Source organism: Myotis lucifugus, unplaced genomic scaffold, assembly GCF_000147115.1.
Source record: "Myotis lucifugus unplaced genomic scaffold, Myoluc2.0 scaffold_124, whole genome shotgun sequence".
NCBI lineage: Eukaryota > Metazoa > Chordata > Mammalia > Chiroptera > Vespertilionidae > Myotis > Myotis lucifugus.
In genome coordinates this window covers 1,419,748-1,444,271 of record NW_005871172.1, presented here as the reverse complement: position 1 = coordinate 1,444,271, position 24,524 = coordinate 1,419,748, and the positions used below count along the sequence as shown (strand labels likewise).

At 40.6% G+C, this 24,524-nt stretch overlaps 2 protein-coding genes and 1 non-coding gene across 3 annotated transcripts in view; 1 reads left to right on the top strand and 2 right to left on the bottom strand.

Annotated features, from left to right (window-relative positions):
• The window catches only part of SERGEF (secretion regulating guanine nucleotide exchange factor), a 197,817-nt gene extending 197,401 nt beyond the window's left edge, over nucleotides 1-416 (bottom strand). The window contains 1 exon segment of the mRNA XM_006110126.3: nucleotides 308-416. Within this exon segment, the coding sequence (XP_006110188.1) occupies nucleotides 308-367 (60 nt within the window). The 5' untranslated portion in view covers nucleotides 368-416.
• A 3,148-nt stretch (nucleotides 417-3,564) lies between these two features.
• LOC111827053 lies at nucleotides 3,565-3,696 on the top strand. Its single transcript, XR_002830508.1, has one exon. It is a non-coding gene; the product is annotated as a small nucleolar RNA SNORA76 (small nucleolar RNA).
• A 737-nt stretch (nucleotides 3,697-4,433) lies between these two features.
• Nucleotides 4,434-22,757, bottom strand: TPH1 (tryptophan hydroxylase 1). The gene is made up of 11 exons (XM_006093820.3): nucleotides 22,667-22,757; nucleotides 18,746-18,882; nucleotides 15,367-15,550; nucleotides 13,084-13,184; nucleotides 11,505-11,572; nucleotides 11,177-11,373; nucleotides 9,535-9,670; nucleotides 8,791-8,917; nucleotides 7,958-8,053; nucleotides 6,867-7,000; nucleotides 4,434-5,507 (listed from the first exon to the last, which is right to left on the bottom strand). Exons 2-11 carry the CDS (start codon nucleotides 18,860-18,862, stop codon nucleotides 5,333-5,335), a joined length of 1,335 nt encoding a protein of 444 aa, XP_006093882.1. The 5' UTR covers nucleotides 18,863-18,882; nucleotides 22,667-22,757; the 3' UTR covers nucleotides 4,434-5,332.
• Between the last annotated feature and the right edge of the window lie 1,767 nt (nucleotides 22,758-24,524).

The window sequence follows — 24,524 nt, the reverse complement described above, 5'->3', positions numbered from 1 at the left end:
CATCCCCGCCGTCTGTCCCGGAGCTCAGGCAGAACCAGACGCTCTGCCCTGGGGCGGGTCCTTCCCACTGAGCCGCAGCCCCTCCGGTCCGACCCCACCGGCCAGCAGGCCCCCTCAGTCACGCCGCGAAGACCCTTCCCTCCGTCCTCTCCTCTTCCGCCCCCGGCCCAGGATCCTCCAACCGAGGCAGCGCCGGGCTCGAATCTCCGCCGCCCAGCCCCGGACCGCCCACGCGGAGCCCGGGAGCTCCCCGCCTCCGCGCGCCCCTCAGTCCCAGCCGCCCCGGCGCGGGGGCGGAGTCACGCACCCAGGCGAAGAGCGCGGCGGGAGCGGAGGTGGCATCCGAGGAGCTGGGCTCGAGCTCCATGCGGGTCCGCTCCACCGACGCTTCCGGGCGGGACCGGCGCGGGGCCGGAGGGGGCGGGGCGGGGCCGGCGCGGGGGGCGGGGCCAGAGGGGGCGGGGGCGGTGCGGGGGAGGAGGCGGGGGCGGGGCCGGCGGGCTGCACCTTGCCGCGGGGAATCCGGGGCGCGCGGGAGCCTAACAACAGGCCTAACAACAGCCTCCCAAGCTGCCTCCAGGTGGCCCGGCCGCGCGCTGTGGCCGGGCCGCGCGCTATGAGCGTCTCCGCCCTCGGCCTCCAGTTTTGCAGGGTCTCTCTTTGCCTTTACATATATATATTATATATATATATAATATATTTTCTTTTTTATTGATTTCAGAGAGGAGGGAAGAGAGAGAAACACCAATGATGAGAATCATTGATCAGCTGCCTCCTACACGCCCCCTACTGAGGATCGAGCCCACAACCCAGGCATGTGCCCTTGACCGGAATCGAACCTGGGACCCTTCAGTCCACAGGCGGACCTCGACGCTCTATCCACTGAGCCAAACCAGCCAAGCCTTTGCCTTTATTTTTAGTAATAATTCTGTAGATTGCACCACACTCCTTCACATTTTTATCCCCTTGGAGTCCCAGGACAGCCCAGAGGGTCTAACATGGTATCACCATTTGATGGGGAAGGAAGTGAGCCTGGGAAGTGGTGGGAAGAGTCCTGCCTCAGGGTCTTAGGCGGAACTCGTTGGGCCTGCTTTGGGGCGCATTTGCAAAATTTAAGGGAGGGTAGATGAGGGTAGTGTCTTATATCGCTGGGCTGGTGTCGACCTCAGTGCCTGGTAGGTATCCGGAATTTACAATGAGGAGCCTGGTTTGGGGACTCCTCCTGGGGCAGCCTTCTGACTCTCAGTGCTCTGAGCATGGTCCTGCCCTGATTCTGATCATCAATACTGGGTAATTTTCGTCCAACAAAGATTTTCACATAAAATTGCTTTTATCAGACATCCTCATACACTTTTGGTGGAAGCTAAATAAGCACAAATTTCCTGAAGGAAATCTGGCAATGCATATTAGGAATATGAAGATAGATATTTACCCAGTAATTCCACATCTGATAATTTATCACAAGAAAATAATCAGAGCTGTGCACAAAGACTTAAACTGCAAGTTATGCCCTAGCCAGTTTGGCTCAATGGATAGAGGGAGCATCGGCCTGTGTACTGAAGGGTCCTGGTTCAATTCTGGTCAGGGGCACAGGCCTGGGTTGCGGGCTTGATCCTCAGTAGGGGGTGTACAGGAGGCAACTGATTAATATTTTAAACTACAAGTTATTCTTGCAGTTTAAAGTATTTTTTTCTTAAATTTATTGGGGTAACTTTGGATAATAACATATATTTCAGGTGTACGACTTTATAATATAACATCTGTATACTCTATTGTGTGCTCACCCTTAAAGTATTTTTTAAAAATATTTTATAGAGAGGCAAAGCAGCTCTTTGTTCTCAGGGGAACTTGATGTGCAAAAACTATACCATGTTTGCTGATTGTTTTATATGATTGGCCTTTTTTGTTCTGACAATTCCTTTCAAGCATGTGTAATAGGACCCCCTTCTTGTCTCCGTTTTGGCTGAACCCCCAAGTCAATAATTGCTAATTACTTCCACATTATAAAGTGAGGTACAAGACTACCAACACATAACTTGTGAAGGAGGTGTTTAGAAACCAGTGCATGACATCCAGTCTATGAAAGAGTTGGAGAGGATAAGAAGGAATTCTGGTAGAATAGGTGGCAATAGTTGTCAATGTGCTCTGAGCCCACACTCATCTCATGTCTAGAGAAAGGCAGGCCTCAGCAGGGCTACTTAGAGAGCTTGGTCTGTATCCCTCCAGACTGGCACCCAAAACAGGCTGCTGTGCAATTTGTGCTGAGAAATTCAAGGTGGATGGTCAGACAACTGATCTGATAGTTGAGCAAAGAGACATTGATGCTTTGGAGAGGTCTTTCATGTCCAGTTTTTCATGACAAAGAATGCCTGAGTATCTGCCATGTGAGTGTTTTCCATGCATGAACAATAGTCTTAGACCCCATCCCAGGGGATTCTGGAGGGCTGGAGTGACACTCCAAGATAGCTGACCACTAGATTCTTAGAGGCTCAGGGAGAAGAGTTCAACAGCCCAGACAGAGAGGTACATTTACCCACATCAAGAGATTTCCAAGAAATAAGGCTTCCAAAACTCCCACAGAGAATGGGTCAGCACTAAATACTTACCAAGTGTACAAAGCACTGATGCCAACTCACAACAGTATCAGACAAAAAAAAAAATGTCTACTCCTTACCTCTCCTTTTCACCACCATTCCCAAACCCTGCAGGAGCCAGAGGCATCCTAGAGTGGGGAAGGAGGAGCAAGAAAATAAAGAAGCAAGGCACAGCCCGTTCACCATCGGGTGATGGGAGCCTGACAGCCGGGGGAGGGACCGAGAGGTCAGCCGGTCCTGCCCCCTTGCTGGCCCCACCCCCGCCACGGGTCGCCCTCTGTGTGTGGGGCAACCGGCAGGATGGGGGCCTTGGCCTGGCGCCGCCCGCATCCTCGGCCACCCAACCCCGGTCCCCATCCGCCATTGGGCGATGGGAGCCTGCTGGACAGTGAAAGGGACCAAGAAGTGGTCAGTGCACCTCATAGTGACTGGTCAAGCGGTCATTCTGGTCGTTCTGCCATTATGGTCACTGGGCTTTATTATATAGGATATTCATGGGCTTTTAAAAAATATATAAGGATGTGATAGATTTCTTAAACTAATACAATTGCTAATATATTTAAATGAGTTAACATGTTTGACCAAAAAATAAATGCTTGCTGAGAACATGAATTTTGTATCCATTTATTATCCAGTTGAATAACAAACTTGCAAATCATAAATATATATTACATAGTAAAACAAAGACTACACTGAAATAGACCTCAGTATCTTCATATATTTCCTAGAAATTAAATATATGCACTCTATTATATGTCTTTAAAAAGTTCCAGGATTTTTTTTTTTCCATTTGGAAGCCAAATTAAAAGTTAACTCTAATTCTGTATATTTTGGTAGAGCATTACTACTGTACAATTCCAAATGACAGAGTAGGCAGATTAAAAATGTAGGCACTCTAACGACCAGCTTTTGGAGCTTCTTCAAAAAGTCAGGAAAATGCATACCATAATGTCTGAGTAACAACCCACTGGTTAAGAATCATGAACCACCACTGCGCCTGCGCATGGTGCCGGGGTTCAGGCTGCAGCACCAGAGCACATGCTTGCGCATAACTGGGGCCAACCGCTCTCCACTGGCGGCCTTTCAAGCAAGAGCAACAGGGCAGAGGAAACAAAAGAATTATGAACCAAACTTTTGGTTCAATTCTCTTCCTAGATGCTTTCAAGATATATATTTTAAGTGCATGAAAACTCTAAGACTCTCAGGATTCCTGATTTACCAAATATCACAAATCCAGAGGTTAGAAGAATTGAAATCTATCCTTAAATATTTCCATTATTCTGAAGTTGTGAATTATAATGGTTGTACCTTTAAATATTTATTTGTGTGCTTTAGTCATAGAGTGATTTTAAATACTATCATTTTACAATTCAATAACTATGATTCTTCACCATAATCAAAGTGGTATGAAAATAACCAGATACAGCCCCGGCAGGTGGGTTGAGCATAGTTTCATGTACCAACAGGTCGCCGGTTCTACTCCCAGTCTGGGCACATGCCCAAGTTGTGGGCTTGAACCCCAATAAGGAGTGTGCAGGAAGCAGCAGATTGAAGTTTCTCTCTCACATCAATGTTTCTCTCCCTCTCTCTTCCTCTTTCCCTAAATCAATAAAAACACTTTAAAAAATAGATACACTATGCATAATTTGCTGTTATTTGCCATCTATCATGGTTTGCTTATAATAGATGTCCTTGCAATCAAACAACTAACTATAAACTAGCTAATGAATATTTTAAATGATTTTAGATTAGCCTAGATCAATTTAATATCAAAAATATATTTAATAGTTAATCAGCTATTAAAATTTATAAGCAATGTAAAAATATGAATTACCTTTCCCAACTCTGTCTTCTGCTAACCCAAGGACAATCCGCCACAATACTGGGACTACATGTCTGAGTACGGGCCTTGCAAGTAGCACCCCCACCAAGTTCCCTTGGCCCCATGAGTGGGACAGATCATCTAAAATAAAACCAGTGTCATGCAATGCCATTGAAAAGAAAGTTTTAAAGAGAATTGTCATTTGGGAAGGGGCTCCCTAGTGCCTACAAAATAAAAGCCCCAAATTCTTAGCCTGGTCTTAAGATTATACCCCAGTTGACCTTTCCAGACTTAGCTACTCCTATCCCTACAAGAATGTACCCTTGAAGCTAGACAGCTTGCTCTTTATTGGGTATGCTTCATGTGCAAAGCCCTCTAAACTGTTGTGCATGCTAGCAGCTGGTCTCCTATTAAAATCAGGGGTTTGAATGTGATTGAGCTTGGCACAAATTCAGTGATACATAAGATAGCTTAGAAATAAGACGATTTAGGTAACTACATGGACCAGCTCCATAATACCTATAAAGGTATTGTTTTTTATTGTTGACAATCCTATGAAGGTATTTTAAATGCTCATAAAAGTCATTTTACTCAAGAAAGATTGGGAAAAATAGAAGGCTGGGACTAGATATATCTATTGGGTCAAACAACTTCTCTATAAAAACAACAGGTAGTCATGGATTGTATGATATGTGAATAATATTTCACTAAAACTGACACCAAAAACAAAAACAGGTGGTGGCTAGCATATCCAAGTACAAATTTTCAAAGACTAATGGGCCATTAAGGAATGGGAGTAGAAAATATTGTTTGGCTGCTATCCCTCCATGACCAAATCTTTAAGAAAAGCAAGAGTTGGCCCCCAGGCTTGTGAATTGATGCTCAGATGCGCTCTCAGGATTAGGACTGGCAACTGTCAGATGCTCGGCGGCCGGCTGACCTTAGCAAGGGCGTCACTGACAACACCAAGATCATGCTGCAGCTCATTCATGACGCTGGTTAGGCTCTTGGTGTCTTTCAAGATCTGAATACTTTGTGTATATGGATTATACTTCACTCCAAATGGGCGCTTAATTGTTTCGGTAAATTCTCTATTTAAGAACACAAATAAAAGGCAATTAATTTCTAGGGGAGAAACAGTGAAAACTAAATAACAGCAAACCTATTTCACACACTAGGCAAAAGACAAATCTAGACATTCATGCAACCAATCTGACCTACTTCCCTACACTGCCTGTGCAGAGGCACCCTTAATCCCACCCAGGGAGAAAACCTGAAGTCATCAGGGACACAGCTACCCTGCATTACTAGGGAAAGATCCTGTGGATGGCTTCACTAACAATGTATTACTTCACACATCTCTTAACCAGTGTAAGGAGACCATCTACAGTAGCTTTATCTGTAAACAATAACACTGGCCACATAGTAAGTCCACTCAATTATACTAAATTCTACCCTTTCTTCAAACATGAAAGCTCCGCCTTCTTTATCAAGCCAAAATTTGAACCTCTCGTTTGGCACTCCCAGGAACAACCATGCTCAGATCCCTAGGGATACTTGTACAGCTCAGAACAATTATACACGAGCGGAAGATGAAATCCAGTTTGCAATCCACCTGGTCTACCCAGAGGGGACCCCTCTTCTAGTTGTGCAAAGGTGCCACCTGTGTTAGAGGAAGCCCTCTGTGCATGGCTTCAATCCCCAACTATAAGGAAATCCCTAAAAGACAAGGAGCATGTCTTCAACCTCTATCTGTCTCCATTGTCACAATATGATCTCATGACCCCTTCCACCAAATTGTTTTGCTGTTTCTGCCTCTACAGTCCTTTCCTTTCCTACAACCTCTATCTTACTTCAGGCTTTTATTTCCACTTGAAGCATTGCAAGAATCTAAGCAGTTTCTCTGCCGGCAATATGATCTTTTCTTTCTTTTTTTTTTTAAACAACACACTTAGCTGGTTAATAGTTAAAGCGTAGCTTTGATGTTTTTCCACCTTTTGCCTTTTTTATAATGCTGCCCCGTAGCCTAAAACTTGACATATCTAAATCCTGTCTATCCTTCATGTATTTTCTAAAATGCCATTAGCTTTCTCTTTTCCCCCAGCTGTAATGAATTGCTCCTGAATAAAAGGCAGAACAATGTTTCATACATATGACTTATAAGGCTTTCTTTGTCCTTATATATAATTTGTGTATAGTTTTTCCCCTACTAAATTATAAACTCTCTGATTGGAAGAAATGGGAAGAAACCAATTTCTTGATGTATCTGACTCATAATTTACAATTATCATTGTAAAGGACATACTCTAAATATTTGTTGCAAAAGGGAAGTGTTTATAAGCAGAAGGCTCCTAGTAGGCTTCTAATTATCCAGTTGCTGACTTCTGATTGGTTACTAATGGACCTATGTGTTGCGGGGGAAATGAAGGCATGAGGAAGATATACTTTACCTCATCTTCTCCTTTGCATCTTCAAAGCTTTCAGATACAAAGTAGACATCCTGAAAAGTTGTGATGAGACATTCCTGTTGACAGGTAATCTTGGGGTCAAAGGGCTTCACTTTGGCATGTCCAGAAAGTGCATGCTGGAAGACAAAGAGTTAGTGAATCAAAGAATACTATCCATTTTCATATATCACATTCTACACACAACTGCCAGAATCAGCACACCTCTGGATGTATTACTAATGCAATGGTCCCAACCTACAATTTCACAGTAATTTCCTACAGCTCTATTTAACCCACAATATTATCCAGCAAAACAAATGGCTTGCCATTCTCTATAAATGCCGCTCAGTGGTTCTCAACCTTCTGGCCCTTTAATTACAGTTCCTCATGTTGTGACCCAACCATAAAATTATTTTCGTTGCTACTTCATAACTGTAATGTTGCTACTGTTATGAATCGTAATGTAAATATCTGATATGCAGGATGGTCTTAGGCGACCCCTGTGAAGGGTCATCCAACCACCAAAGGGGTCTCAACCCACAGGTTGAGAACCGCCGCTCTACATCATCTCCGTTGTTCTAACACTCTTCTCCATGAGGGAGACACCCAAGAATATTTATTTATTTCTGCATTACGTTACCTACTTTCTACCTGCACTAGTTATTCCTATGCATGACTTGTACCCACCACCAGGTGGCAGGCTCCTTGAGAGCAAGACACTGCCTTGGATTTGTGCCATACAAATTCATTTTTCAACAGCCTAAATTTATTCCTTTATTTGCTAAATAACGAATTTCAAAGAACTCCCTAAAAATTACAGAAATTCTTGCTAGCACATAAAATGGTGAGGAAACATCAAGACTTCGTAAGCAAAAGCTTTAAAATACTTTTTTTTTATTTTAAAGTTACACACACACACACACACACACACACCCCAGAATATTTGGGAAATAGAACAAAGTATCCCTTAAATAATGTTTACTGTCACCCTAAGTAATTTCCATACTAAGCTCTTGTTCAAATCCACGAACTATTTCAGGTCATATAAGTGATATTAAGTGAATATGGTGTGTGCAAAGATTTACAACTCTTACTTTGAGTTCACTGATAGAAGACAGTAAGCCAGCACCAAAAACTCTTAGCTGCCCATCTTGTTTACACAGACCAAACTCCACAGTGAAAAAGTAGCACTGCAAAAGGACAGAAATATTACTTTCACATCCTGAATGACTAAATTTAAAACAAATTACGACTCTTTGTCACTGTTCCAAAGTATCCTGGGATAAAGTTCAAAACCCCCAGACTAGCTTACAAGTATTTCTACAATCTGGCCTCATTCTAAACCAACACTTCTCAAACTTTTGTTCCTAAGATCCTATAGACTCTTCAGCATTACCGAGGACACCAAAGAATTGTTATTTATATGGGTTATAGCTACCTATACTTAGCATATTAAAAGTTAAAACTGAGAAAATATGTAAATGTTTCCTAATTAATTTTAAAATATAATAAACCATTTTATGGTAACATAAATAACATGTTATGCAGTGATAAATTCCAGGAAGGCAGGAACCAGACCTTCCTCATTATTTGTATTTGCAGCATGATGTCTTGTACCTAGTACTCAAAAATGTTTTTAGCATCATTTTTTGGAACCTATCATTTTTACTGGAAAAAGAAGATATAGAAACTATTAACATTATTGTGCTCTAATGTTTCTCTGTCTTTTTTTAAGCTCATGTCTTTTGATAGACCTTTGACCTTAAAATTTTACATCCTCCTTTAATATTATTTAAATTAAATTAAAGATGGGCCAAGACACATTTTCTGATGGTCATGTTGAATATGCACTTTTAAACTATGCAAATACCCACATCCCACCCCAGTCAAGAATTACTGATCTCTACAGTCATTTCCAGTTTTATACCGTTGCCAGTTTTTGAACAGCCTCCTCTGAAGCTCCAAGGGATGCCAGGCCAATTTCTTGGGAGAATTGTGCAAAACTAGGTTCAGCCAAGAGGGGGACATGACCTAAAAGTTCATGGCAGGTATCGCTGAAAAGGAGGTACAAGTTTGTCAAACTGTGATGCTTAACATAAATGCATTCATCAATCATTCAATGAAATTAAAATCAGATCTTAGTTTTATTCAAATTGATCAAAAGGACACTAACCAAATAAAGAAACAGTTTTGCTTCAAAACCTTGGCCACTCGCAAACCCACACATGTAAGTACATACAGTTAGCCACAGACATCCACATACTCCTCTACCCCAAATCAGGTCTCTGCTCAAATGTTACCTTCCCTAGAAGGCCTTCTCTGACCACCCTTTTCAAAATAGCAATAACACACACACACACACACACACACACACACACACACACACACACACGAATAGAAGCTCTATGAGGCAGGAATTTTTGCCTGACTTTTTTCAGTATTTAGACATTCGTACATCCTCTACACTTAGAACAGCACCTGTCACCTAACAGGTTGTCAAACAACAACAACGATGGATAACATATATAAAGCATAGATCATGTATATGTGCCAGGAACCATTCTAACTATTTCACATGTGCTAATGTATTTCATCTTCACAACAGTCTCATGGGGTAGATATCAATATTACAAGCAGCTATCTGGTGACTGAATGATGGAGAAGTACTTACGGCTCTGGGGTATACAGGGGATCTGAACTGTGTCTCACATACTGTGTGCAGTGGAAAACTCGAAAGGCTAAACCTGATAAGAAATCCCTTGATGATAAATAACCAGCCACAGGACGGATGGAAAAACCTGTGCACTCTGCAAAGCAAGCGGGAAAACACAGAGTCAGTCTTCACCAGCATAGGCCACATACTGCCGCACTGCAACTCGGCCAGTGGCACCAAGTTACACTGAGAGAGGACAGAAAGCTAAAATGTATCCTACGTGGACTAGGGGAAATAATCATTACTAAGCACTTACCATGGCCCGACAATGAATTACACCTGCTACATATCACCTTCTTTCAGGTTTCCAGCATGAGTTAAAGTCTATTCTCCTCATTGTAACAACTATAAAACTGAGGTTCAGCAGCTCAGTAATGTGCCCAAGGCCACACAGTGGATGGTAAAGGTAGGATCAGAACCCAGGTCTCCTTACTCTACACCTGTTGGCTCCCTAAAGAGTTTAGAATATCCACTGGACAGAATCTATTAATTTAGATCAGAATCATTTTTAGAATCTATGCCATTTTTTAGCTAGTACTGCCTCTTATAAAGCAGGTTCTTTATTTGATCAGTATTGGATTGTGGTCTCCCATTCCCCAACAGCCAAGACTCCATGTCCACTGCAAAAGTGCCTGCCAGGAGGCAGCCATGGCTCAGGGACCTCTACAAGCTCTGATGTTGCCCGTCATTTCAAACCCTCACACTCTGGTACTCCAGCTACAACCAGTTGCTTTGTACTTGGATTCCCCCACTCTGACAGGCAGACTTCACGGTCCCATTGGACTTAACACAAGGATGGAAATGTTCTCCATCTAGGCTACCCAATAGGGTAGCCACTGGCCATATGTGACTACTGAGCACTTGAAATGTGGCTAGTGTGCCTGGGGAACTACCATTTCCAATCCCCTTAAGATTCTGCTCACTCTCTTCTACATTGTCCCTCTTCTACATTGACACTGTTCTGATTGTCCCTCCTCAAATGTGGTGCCCTATGCAGAATCCAATACTCCAGGAGAGAGTACTGGAAAGTTCTCATCTCCCATATCACTGGACATTATTCCTCTATTAAAAATTTTCTCGCCGAAACCGGTTTGGCTCAGTGGATAGAGCGTCGGCCTGCGGACTGAAAGGTCCCAGGTTCGATTCCGGTCAAGGGCATGTACCTGGGTTGCGGGCACATCCCCAGTAGAAGATGTGCAGCAGGCAGCTGGTCGATGTTTCTCTCTCATCGATGTTTCTAACTCTCTATCTCTCTCCCTTCCTCTCTGTAAAAAATCAATAAAATATATAAAAAAAATAAAAAAATAAAATTTTCTCATGCCCGGCTGGTGCAGCTCGGTGGTTGAGCGTTGGCCATGAACCAGGAGGTCACGGTTTGATTTCTGGTCAGGGCACAAGCCCGAGATTGTGCGCTTGATCCCCAGTAGGGGGCGTGCAAGAGGCAGCTGATGGATGATTTTCTCTCATCACTGATGTTTCTAACTCTCCCTCCCTCTCCCTTCCACTCTTTGAAATCAATAAAATCATTTTTTAAAAATTCTCTCATGACCCACACAGAATTCAACATTCCCCTTAGGAAAAAATTTAATTAGCTTATTACCTTTTAAAAAGTTTGAAACATCTTCCAACTGTGGGATATTATCTTCCCGATATCCGCAATACTTAGAAAGCAAAGGTAAGTTTTGGAGATACTCTCTGCAGGCATGGGTTGGGTAAAGCTTGTTGAGCTCTCGGAACACAGTTCCCCAGGTCTTAATCTCCTCCTCAGTGAATTCAACTCTAGGAATGGGGTTGCCGCTAGCGAGATAAAGAATTAGCATTCAATAAACAGTAGCACTTATTCTCTATTTACTAAATGAGCTTAATTTACTCTCTTCATTGATTTTATCATTTTAAAGTTGGATAAGTTATTTTTGTAATACACTTACTGTTTATAGTTCATAGCCAAGTCTGCAAAATACTTCCGCCTTTTACGGTAGACATGGTCTTTGAAGCCCTGATAATTAAAGAAAAGGTTTTAAATATTCATACTAAAATAAACTTGACAAATGATATTTGGGAAACATTTTATTATTATCTGAGCTATTATATTAAAGAGTTACATAACTATTATTTTGAGCAGGCATTGTTTAGAAGTTTATGATCATTTTTATTTTAAAGTCAATGCTACATGACAGCTTTATACCATAGTGGCTACAAAGGTGAAAGATACTACAGATACAGCCCTGGCTGATGTGGCTCAGGGGTTAGAATGTCGACCCATGCACCTAAGGGTCTCGGGTTCCATTCCTGGTCAGGGTGAATACCCAGGTTGGGGGTCCAATCACAGTCTGGGTGCATACAGGAGGCAATGGGTGGATGTTTCTCTCTCCCATTCATGTTTCTCCCCCTCCCTTTTGCCCTCTGCCTTTTTTCCCCCACTCCCTCTCCCTTCCTCCCTCAATCTCAATCTCTCTCTCTCTCTCTCTCTCTCTCTCATCAATGAAAAATAAATCACATCCTCCCATGAGGATTGAAAAAAAAAGATACTATAGATACAAAGATACAAAAATACCATAGTGGCTACAAAAAATAAAATAGTTTGAAAAATAAAAGCACCATTTAATTAAATGCAGGCTTTATCCCAAGGATAAGATTTTTTTCTTAATCACACAACTGATCTCTTTAGCTAGAGATGTTTGCTGTCTTGTGTATATCTTAAAGCTATTTAGCACACTTTTCACATTTGTTCATGCTACTTAGCACACTTTCCACATTTCAATCTCATATATGTTTATTTGTACGTGTGCTTTATCTTTTCAACTGGGCTGTAAACCACCTGGCAGGTATGACATTTATAAATTCCAATAGTTACTCAATAAGATACTATAGAATAAATGGAGGGACTGGCTGGGGGCTAAGGCAGTACGCAGGCACATTCACAGAGCTAACAAGTGTAGAAGCTAGATTAAAACCCTGGTCTATGAGACTTCACAACTGCACTCTCTGCTCCCCTCCCCTCCCAGGATCTTAGAGCTCCATACGTAGTCCTAACACTCTGGTTTATTAATTCTCCAACTCGTGCCTATACTGTACCCCCTTGTAATTTCCCAAGGAAAGAATGTCCTCATTAGTCAACTGCCTAATAATCCAATTATGCTGGGCAGCGTAGGTGATACGTTTTTCCATCCTGTCTTCGCTCCCCTTTCCAATAACCATGCCCATTTTAATAAAAACTGACTGCAGCTCGTGTCTTTATTTTGGAATAACTCTTTGAATAGCTCTTAATACTGGGAATGTCAGGCATTGAACAGAGGCTTTGGAGCCAACAAGTCGGATGCTCTTCGGGCAGTTGGTCTCAATTCCACCAACAGGGAGCTCTACTAAACTCCCTGAAATTCCAATTGAAACAAGATGTTGTTTAATCTAGAATAAGCGCTTTCTTTAAAAATGAAAAGGTTGCACTTGATTTTTAGTTTGCTTTAAATTATTGCCATGAAAATTTTTTTATTTATTAAAAATACTTACAGGATGGTCTGCATCCAGTTCAGATCCATACATCAGAACTCTGTTGGCACAATGGTCCAGGTCAGAAATCTTCTTTGGAAACCAAGGAACCATTTCTATACCTGCAAAACAGAAACACCACCAACACCTAAAGAGGCCATCTGAAGGCACTAAGGAAGAAGAAATTAAGAAAGTCATACATTTAGATAAGATTTTTAATTTTTGCTTGTACATTGAGGCAAAATTTGTACAAGTAAACTTCTCTATTTTTAATAAGTATTCAAATTATTTTAGCTTAAAATTTATAAGGCTTGATTTCCTAAGTGTTGAAAAAATGCTATACTTTGCTGATAGATCAAAAGGTCAACAACAAACAACATTTTTAAGCTACATATTTGACCACCATAAAAAGGCAGAATCTTGCCCTAACTGGTTTGGCTCGGTGGATAGAGCATTGGCCTGCGGACTGGAGGGTCCCTGGTTCAATTCCAGTCAAGGGCATGTACCTTGGTTGTGGGCACATCCCCAGTAGGAGGTGTGCAGGAGGCAGTTGATTGATGTTTCTCTCCCATCAATGTTTCTAACTCTCTATCCCTCTCCCTTCCTCTCTGTAAAAAATCAATAAAATATATATATTTTTTAAAAGGCAGAACAAGGGGTAAATTTAATAAGAAATGTGAATGTTTATTTTTGTTGATGAAAAGGATCTTAGAGGTCATTTATGCCTTTGCCACATTGAAATTTTCACCATCCCCCAGAATTTCTGGGTTTTGCTTATGCTGTTCTTCTGCCTGAAACACCTAACCCACTCCCACTTCCTGCTCCACCCGATCCTCCTGTTCTCCTGAGACTATCCTCCTCTGTCCAAATTAAAGGAGCCGTCCCTGACCCTGGAGGTGGAGCTAATTCTCTGTCATCTGGGTTCCCGTGACACACTGTTTCTAATTCTCTAGAAGCTTTATGTTTTAGTATAATGTACCTGTAACATGTCTATCTTACAGGAAAAAATGGGAACACTCTAGGGTAGGGACTATCTATTTTTGTATCCTCATTTCTTAATAGAAATATTGGACACAAATTGGTATTCCGTTAATATCACCTGAACCAGTTAGCCTCTATAAAACTCATAATTTTATAGAAAAGGTCATCGAAGTCCAGAAAGGTAAAGTAAGTTACCAAGGGAACTCATCCCTCCCTGAGAGAGGAGAGAGGACTAGAACTGGATCCTTCTTCCTTCAGTAGAATGCTCTTTCTAACATACCCAGACGTGATATTCAAGAGCTATAACAATAAATACAACAGGGGCACCAATCACATCACTCGAAAGAGACACAAGCAGAGGCCTAGGCTCCTGCTCTGCCAGGTGTCACCCTGTCTCCGTGGCAGGCAGGGGAGTCCTAGGGGAGCATCTGGAGCAACAGGTGGGAAGCACTCAAAGGACTCAGGGAAGCAGCTACCTGACAGCCAAAATGAAAGTATTTCAGCGTTTTAGTAATTTACACCACCATACGAATACAGAATTGGAGGTTTGTGAACTCAAGAAATGCTTGATGATTTGGAAACTGAGACAACTTAATAGATTTCTAACTATCCCGAATTCTGTCATATACTTAAGGTTTCCTTTTTCACTTCTCTCATACTTGATAAAGTGTTGCCTTATCATTTCTATTTAGAATTTTGAGCAATTCTATTTTGTTCCCTTCGCTACCAGACTATAAGCAATATAGAGACAGTGTTTTGTTTTTACTTTCATTCTTCAAGATAAATATAGGACTGGACAGAGACGGACTGAAAAAAGTGAAGGGATTAAGAAGTACAAAATGGTAGTTACAAAATAGTCACGAGGACATAAGGTACAGCATAGGGAATACAGTTAATAATCTATAATAATAAAAGGGTAATATGCAAATAGACTGAATGGCCATCCAGATGTCCTTCTGGACAACCTTCCAGACGACCTTCCCAACAAAGCCGGGGCTGCAGCCGTGGGATCGAGGCAGCCGTGGCTGCGAAGGCCTACTCTTGCATGAATTTTGTGCATCAGGCCTCTAGTATTGTAACAACTATGTATGATGCCAGGTGGGTACTGGAAATATTGGGGAGGACACTTTATCAAGTATATGATTGTCTAACCACTATGCTATATACCTGAAAGTAATGCAAAATAATATTGATTGTCAACTTTAATTGAAAAATAAAACATTTTAAGTGAATAAATAAATAAAAATCACACATTTATAAAAAAGATAGGACACATATTATGTACTTAATCTTCAGAGCAGTATTTTCACTTTTCAAACTTACCATCCTCCTTCATGGTAAAATTATCAGGTGGATTCAAACAGAGAACATTAGTATTAGACTTCAATAGATGAAAAATATCACTCAATTGTTCTCTGTTGATATCACAGTCAACAAAAATCTCAAATTCCGAGTTTCTTCTCTTGGATTTTCGGGACTCGATGTGCAACAGGTTCACACGCTTCTCCTGTGGAAAGCAGAGGGTGAAGCTTAGGTAGGACCTCAAATGGCGACAGTCTTGGAGCAGGTTGCTTTCATTACCGCTAGAAACCAAGTCATACTTGCCACAATAGCCAAAGGGAGAAAAGGCTGTTTTTAGTGATTGCAGTCGCAAAATAATTCCCCCTAAATATTAGGTACTATTCAAAAAAAGTTTGAGAAATTCGTCACATCCTCCCGAAATTAATAATACTCATCAGAAGTGATTGGATTGCCAGAATGGATTGTCCTTCAAAGGGAAATACAAAGTCTCTTATATAAGAAGAAGCTTTTGAAAATTTTCACCAATAAGGCCGGTTTCAAACAGTGATGCTAATGTTAGGCCTTTAGAAAAGTTTCCTTTGTAAAATTGCATCCAATAAAATTAGATGAACAGCTTGAACACAGAGTATTTAATACCTCAAATCTCTTAAGCTACAAACTTAGTAACCAGCTAAACCAGATTGCTTCTTCTGGTCTCTTCATGACACTCTGAGCTGAGGGTGCCATATGTGCAAACCTGTGGGAGGAAGGGGTCTTCTCTTACCAATTTGGGTAGCTGAGGGAAAGCACTGGTGACATAATGAAACGTAAGAACCAGGCACCCAACAGATTTTCATCTAAAATATGAGAAGGTTAAAGTAGTTGATCTGCAATACCAACCACTTCAATCTAAATTAACTTAGTGACAACCTATGTAGCCAGGTAAGGGCTGTGAAGCATAAAATGAAGGGTAAGACACACAAGGAATTTATACCTTGTTGTCTAACACACAAAAGACTAAGAAAAAATACAAGTGGTGAGTGTTCAGGTGCAGGAAATGTTCGGCAAAGGGACAAAGCATCACGGGTTATAGAGAGTAGAAGTTTCCATGAGCAGATAGAAACGAACATGAGTCTTAAAGAACAGATAGACTAGGAAGGCAAAGGGAAGAAGGAGGATTCCAAACAGGAGAACTGTACAAGCAAAGGTAGAGATGAAATGAGAGTTACCAGGGAATATGAATCAAAAGGAAAGAGTGAGTGTAAGGGAGGTTGGGAAACTAAAATAGGCAGGGTTCATCCTGGAACATGGAATTGATCATGGAATCAACAGAAGAAAGCCAGTTACAAAATATACTGGCATGATTAGGAGTAAAGAGTTTTATTGAATATATTTCTTATGGATTTTTACAATAAGAATATATTCTTAAATACTTTCTGAATGGTAACTTGAATAAATATAAAGCTAAACTATGTCTTGGTTTTTTTTAAATCCTCACCCGGGGATATTTCTCCATTGATTTTTAGAGAGAGAGGAAGAGAAAGGAAAAGAACAATTAATGCCCTAGCCAGTTTGGCTCAGTGGCTAGAGCGTCAGTATACAGACTAAAGGGTCCCAGATTCTATTCCAGTCAAGGGCATATGCCCAGGTTGTGGGCTCAATCCCCAGTGGGTTGGGGTGGTGGTGGTGCAGGAGGCAGCCAATAAATGATTCTCTCTCATCATTGATGCATCTGTCTCTCTCTTCCTTACTCTCTGAAATCAATAAAAGTATATTTTTTTAAAAGAACAATTAAGAAGTTGCCTCTGGGGAGTGGGACTGAGGCTATAATATGTCGGGTTTTAAACAATGCTTTTCAAACTCTTCTAGACTATTTGTCTATCTTAAATTTTTAATTTTTTCAAATATTATTTCAAATGGCTACATAATAGTACATCATGTGAATATAAACTTCATTTTTAAAATACTGAACATTTGCCTGGCCGGTATGGCTCAGTGGCTGAGCATCAAACTATGAACCAGGAGGTTATGATTCAATTCCTGGTCAGGGCACATGCTTGATCCAGGCTTGATCCCCAGTAGGGGGCATTCAGGAGGCAGCCGATCAAAGATTCTCTCTCATCATTGATGTTTCTATCTCTCTCCCTCTCCCTTCCTCTCTGAAATCAATAAAAATATATTTAAAATAGCTAACGTTTACTGATAAAGTACTTTGAACCATCCAAAGCATTTACATATATTAACTGTATTGATTCTCACGATGATCTTATGAGGTAGGTAGGGTTCTCGTTTTATAGATGTAAAGACTGAAGCACAGAGAGGAGGATGAATTTGCCCATGATCACTCAGCTAATAAGTGACAAAGTAAGAATTTGAACTCAGGTGGTCCACCTCCAGAGCCTACAAGCTTAACCCCAAAGAGAATACATATTGTAAGGGCAGGCACTGGGTCTACTTTATTCAGGCTCACATCCTTCAGGTACCTGGCACATAGTAACTACTTAATAAATATTCATGGTCTGCCTCACTGACCCCTATTTCCTTAACATAGATTTATGGAAGTGGAATTTCTGGGTCAAAAAATGTGAACATTATGGGGGGGAAGGAGTTAGGGCTGGGTGAAGGTGGGGAAAGGAGAGGAATGAAGACATATGTAATAATGTTAACAATAAAAATAAATCCAAAAATAAACAAATAAATAAATAGAAAAGAAAATGTGAATATTCAAGGCTCACAGTATTACCAAATTGTTTCCCTACACATTACACTGATTTGGCCTCACACCAAAGGTGTACTTAAGGGCCAAATGCATTCAAGCTTTGACAATAGGAAACAGTATAACTGTAAAAATCTTTGCTATTTTGCTATATAAAAATGTCATTAACTGTATTATTAATACACCATTAAATAATATCATTAAAATTTTAATATTTTAAAATTAAAATGTGCTTCTCCAAAATCTAGAAGTAAATCTTTCTTCCCCCATTTAAAAAAAAATATATTTTTATTTATTTCAAAGAGGAAGGGAGAGGGAAAGATAGAAACATCAAAGATGAGAGAGAATAATTGATTGGCTGCCTCCTGCACGCCCCGCACTGGGGATCAAGCCCACGACCCGGGCATGTGCCCTTGACTAGAATTGAGCCCGGGACCCTTCAGTTCGCAGTTTGATGCTCTATCTACTGAGCCAAACCTGCTAGGGCTCTCCTCCCATTTTTTTTTATTAGCTATTTGTACCTCCTCTTCTGTAAACTGTTTTTATCCCTTGCCCATTTGTTAGAATTGAGCAATAGTTTAGAAATTTAAGTGCTTAAGAAATTTCTGTAGTTCAACTCTGAAGAATTTACAATATTCTACATTTGAAGTATAATTTTAGAGACTCGTTTTAGAGAGTTTTATGTAAGATATGGAGAGTGCTTACCTGGAAGATTTTCAGTGCTTTTATAAGTCCTCCAATTTCATTCTTTAAGGAAAAAATGAGAGTTGCTCTTCCTTTTTCTAAAGAATGGTCTTTGTTTTCCTTATTGTCTTCAATCATGATGAATTTGGTATAGTTCTCTAAAAATAAAGTATGAAAATACAGGAAAAGGTCTTTAAAAAGTGCAATGTAGACAATATTTGATAACTTTTGAAACAGCGACAATATTTGATAATGTTAACCAAGCTTTAGTTTCCTCACCTGTAAAACATGGATATGCTTATATATTTTGTAACACTACAATGAGGCCAAAATAAGAAAAAACATTGTCAGACATAATCCCTAGAATGTTATAGGTATATAATACACCTTAGTGGTTTTCTTTTTTTTTCTTTCTTTCTTTTTTTTTTTTCTTCCCTAATTCAATCCTTCTTTTGGGGCATGACTCAGCCCATCGGCTTCTTGCCCTCTTCCTGACTTGTAGCCTGAACTGGGAGCTCTTCCCCTATGAAAGTCTACCTCCTCTCCCCCGGCTCCAACCCCACAGTTTTAGCACTTTATTATACTGGGTCTTGTATGGCTTCCCCAAATGTTTTATTCATACATGCCTTGTCTTCTAATAAGGCAGCAAGCTCCTTCAGAACAAGGACAAGGCCTTCTTTTCTTTGTAAATTTATGAGCCTCCGAAGCTGTAGACACACGTAGACTAGAAGGATAACTGCTAGCTGAGAGAATTCTGATTCCATATTAGCATCTCCTTTCCTCTCAGCCTATGGAATCCCCTAGGCCATGGGCCCTTAACGCCTTTTCAATCAATATCGGCCTTCAAGAGCTATATGATTATAAATTCAACTGTGTGTGTGTGTGTGTGTGTGTGTGTGTGTGTGTGTGTGTGTATTGGGAGAGGTGAGGCTATTGTGGGAGATAGAAGTAGGGCACAATAACTTTGGATTGGTGACTTTCAATTGAGAAATACACACTTGAAAAATAAGGTTTGGATTAATAAATGGAAACAGCATATTTGGATTTATTCTTAATAGTTTAAATTTGATGATTAATTCTTCTTAACTACCCAATTTCATATTGTAGTTTTAGTGGAATTAACCTTTAACAACTTAAATTGATATTGCTGATTCCACTGTTTTTCACATCACTCATTGACACAAGCCTGTGGCATGAGCACTCAGTACAGGTGTAGTGGTGATGTTGTGGGCTTGAAGCCAGATACAGTGTTCTAATTGCCCAGCTCAAACTTCACTTACTCCTGGAAGCCTTTCCTGACTTCCCCAAGTCAATTCCAGTTAGTGTTGGTTGGCAATGCACCATATACCTCCCATTCGTAACAAGTCACTGGTGCAGTGGTAGCTCTGTTTCAGTGAGCATTTGTTTCTGTGTGCCTATCCAACTAGACTGTGAGCTCCATGGGGGCAGAGATCACAAACGCTGATACTCACCATGGTATCTCCAACATCTAGCACAGTCCCTGCACATAATAGGCACTGCATAGATGTCATTAAGTGAATAAAAGGAAAAAGATTTCTTAAAGACATGGTCTCTACCTCAGGGAACTGAAAGTCTGGTAGAGAGAGGGTGACAGTGCAGAAAGATAAGCATTGCAACCGGGAACACAGATGGCATAGTGGTGGCAGTGAATAGATTATTTTGGTACATGTTCAGAGATGTTTCATTGAAGAAGATGTGTTTGAATTAGATCTTAAATAAAAGGGGGGAAGGAGTAGATAAAGATGAGACATGACCAACCAATAGAGAGCAGTGAGGACTCATGTAGGCAAGGTAAGTGGGCCAGACCCTTTAAAAGGCCCTGTGTAGGTAGTGCAGGGGAGTTTCGTCTTGATCTTCTATGCCCATGCAAATACCCATCAAAGGACCATGGCCTGTGTAATTGAAGGCTAAATGAGAAAAGTAAGGACAAGGTAGTTTTCTTAAGCTAAAGTCCTGGCTTTGAAACATCTTCCTATAGGATGATGCAAATGAAGGACTTTATGCATTTCTGTCTTTCTGACTAGACAGATCTTGTGAGTTTTGTCTTTCTTTCATAAAGCTCTTCTCTTAACCCATAGTGTATAAGATTTTGGGGCCACTTATAAAAGGCAGCCCCAAGAGATCCATCTGGCTTGACAGAGGGTACAAAGTACCAAATACGGCTTTCAACCATATGGTCATAAACAATAGTCTGCTACTAAACGTACCAATGGAATGCAGTTTTCTGTTCCAGAATTCAGTCTTTATGATACCTTTGGAACTTAGTTTAACAAATATTTATCAGGCACATACTAAGTTGAAGGACTTCTACATATAAGTTCAGAGAGTATGGAGATAAGAAAGAAAGAAATTCCTGTGATAGCAGCTTCCATCCGTTCTTAGCAATCCCAGAGGTGGGTGAGGGAACTGACATTTGTCAAATGTCTATACATATCATGTATTAATATTATCCCATCTAATTCTCATAAAATCATAATGGGAGGGATAGGAATCATACCAATTTTATAAATGAAAAAACTGAAGCTTAGAGAAATTAACCTGTTGACACTGAGCTAGCAAATACAAGAACACATATTTAAAACTGTGTCCTTGAACATGTGAATGCCAACATATGGATCTGATTTCACAGGGACTGCCCTAAATATGTTCAGAAACACAGAAAGTAGGACAAAATTCATGGCATCCAGCTAAAACCTGTTTTCTCAGAAGATGGACTAGATATCTACTTTGGCATCTTCTCAACCACCTATTCACACCACAAAACAGTGTAAGGAAATATCTGGAACATGAAATCAGACTTATCTAATCACTGGTCTGACGTTTATCAGTATGGTCTGGTCCTAAACTTTCTAATATATCAGTCAATTTATCTCTACAACTAAAACAATCTCTGTGTCAATGCTTAAAAACAAAATGACCAGTTAAACTTAATAATAATAATAATGTGGGTTTTTCTATGACTCAAATGATTACTAATGGTAAAATAAATGAAATGTCAATTCATTCACATGTATAAAGTACCACAGTCAGTGTATGGTGGTAAAGATGAAAAACAAAGAAGACAATTTGCCTCCAAGGAATTCACGGACTTATGTATGAGGGAGGTGGAAGAGGAGACACAGACTTTCTAATAAGTACAAATAGTAAGAAGAAAATAGGACACACTAGATATCTGCAGAGCACACCTTATCCCCCTTTACCCCACCCTTGACCGATGTCCCATGAGATTCTAAAGATGATTGGAGATAGCTCTGGCCCATCACAAGTCTCTGATCAGAAAGGATTTATGGATGAGACGCAAGAGATCCAAATAGAAATTTTCAGCTTCAACGGACTCAACCATTTCTTAACATAAACTTAATTATACATAGGAAATTCTGATTTGGTTCTCTGAGGCTAACAGTTGAGGGGTGGTCTCAGATATGCAGTCTCAGGCTGTTTTTAGAAATGTGAGAAGCTTTGGAAACATTTCTTGTTTAACGATCACTCAAAGATCATGGACTTTTTTTTTCCACACGGAGTATGGGTGACTGTCCTATAGCATGCAAACAATAAAAGGGATGTAAAATAATAGAGCAGATTGCTAGTAATAAATCTATCTACAACACCATCTAGGCAAGCTATAATTTCAACGTGGATGAATTTCCTTATTTGCAAAATTGAAAGGATAATTAGCACCAATCTCAAGGCAATAAAAGGATCATATATAAAACCCTTAGAACAGTTGCTGACCTACACTAAGTACTCAATTAATATTAACTCTAGTAAATCCCAAACTTCCCAGGCTTCAAAAAAATGTAATTAAAATGACGCTTTAAACAACTCTGGCTAAGACTTTTTCTTACCCTTGGTATATTTCTCATAGCAGCAAGCACATGGAAAGGTTTTTTATAAAATGTAAGTATTCTTGGGCAATCTTACCTCTGACTCACGCCGGCCCAGCGCTCCCAAATCCAGGAAGGTATCCCTGGTCCCGATAGGATGGAGCCAACCTGCTCCACTGTAGCGCTGCTAGAGGTAAACTGTCGGCCCTGGGGCTGCACTGCCCGCTTTTTATAGAAGCTGGCGTCTGAGCGGGCCTGTGGGCGCTCGAGACAGCTGGGCAGTGGCCAATGAGAAGAAGGGAGCTCGCCTGCTGGTGGGGAAGAGGAGTTGGGCGGGGCGGGCGGGGGGGGGGGGGGAGCGTGGGCAGAGTCCTGACCGTCTGCGCCAGCCTGTGTCTGAGACTTGCAAGCCTTACTTAGCCTTTAGGTGTTTCTGACTGGCGTTTTTATTAAGCTGTTAGGCCATCCTGAAATACAGAAATCTGACTAATATCTAGAGTTGGAAATTCCCTCCAAACCAAGATAACATCTGATAACAGCATGATGACTCCTATAGGCTTGTACTGCTTCTCCAGTTGGCGACTAAAGCAGGAACACCCCACCCTCTTTTTCTTCTGTGCTTCTAGGTTATTTGAGAGTCCAGACCTGCCTCATCATCATTCTTTTGGTGGCTTCCCTTGTTCCTTGAAGCAGAGCAATCCTTGAACTTTATAGAAGGGAAGTGCTCCGTATCCTTCCCATTAGAGACATTTTAAAGCTGCAAGCAGATGAGCATGCTATATTAGCAGAAAATCATGTTACATGCTATATGAACAAAACGGCCCAGAAACCAAACATTTGGACTGGTTATTTACTGATTGAGTGCTCAGTCCATTAGATTCTGCCACAAAGGGCAATATATACAACACATTATACTGTAGGACATTTTTTTTTCAATTTCTTAAACGTCAATCTGTTGAGGTATAACTTACAGTAAAATTCGCCCTTCTGAGATGTACATACAGTTCTGTGAGTTTTGACCAACATACTAGTATACAGTTGTGTAACCACCAATCAGAACACAGAACATTTCCATCCCCTCAAAACAGTTCCCCATCCCAATCTTCTCCCCAAATATAGCCCCTAGAAACCACTGATGCCATTTATGTCCCTCTAGTGTGGTCTTTTCCAGGCTGTCACATAATGGAATTATACGGTATGTATAGGTTTTTGGCTCAAACACTTAACATAATGCTCTTGAACTTCATCCATTTTGTTGCATGTATCAGTAATTTGTTGCTTTTCATTGCTGAGTATGATGTACTTTATTTTTTATTTATTGATTTTAGAGAGAAAAACATCAATTCGTTATTCCACTTATTTATGCATTCATTGGTTGATTGTTGTATGTGTCCTGACTAGGGATTGAACCCAAAATCTTGGCATATTGGGATGACACTCTAACCAACTGAGCTACCCAGTCAGGGCTAGATGTACTTTAAAATTCCGGACACTTACGGCTTTCACATGCATATTTTCTTTCATCTGAACAACAAGTCTAATAAGGTAAATACTATCCTTATTTTACAGGCAAGGAAACTTTTTCTCTGTAAAATCTCCATTGGCTATCCCAGTGCCTGGCACATGGTAGTTTCTCAATAAATATTTGTTAAATTAATGACAATGGGATGACAGAACTATGTTCCAATATGTGTGCATGTATGCATCCGGTCTAGCATTTCTGGAGAACTAATTCCCAGATGTGGAATACTGCCCGAATGTCTTCCAAATAAAATATACCAAACTTGTATTCCTACTCTCAAGAATACAAAACATCATCCTCATCTTAACCAACAGTGGATAGTATTCATCTTAATTTTGTTGTTGTTGTTGTTAATCCTCACCTGAGGATAATTTTCCCATTGACTTTTTTAGAGACAGTGAAAGAGAGGAAAAGGAGAGAGGGAGGGAGGGAG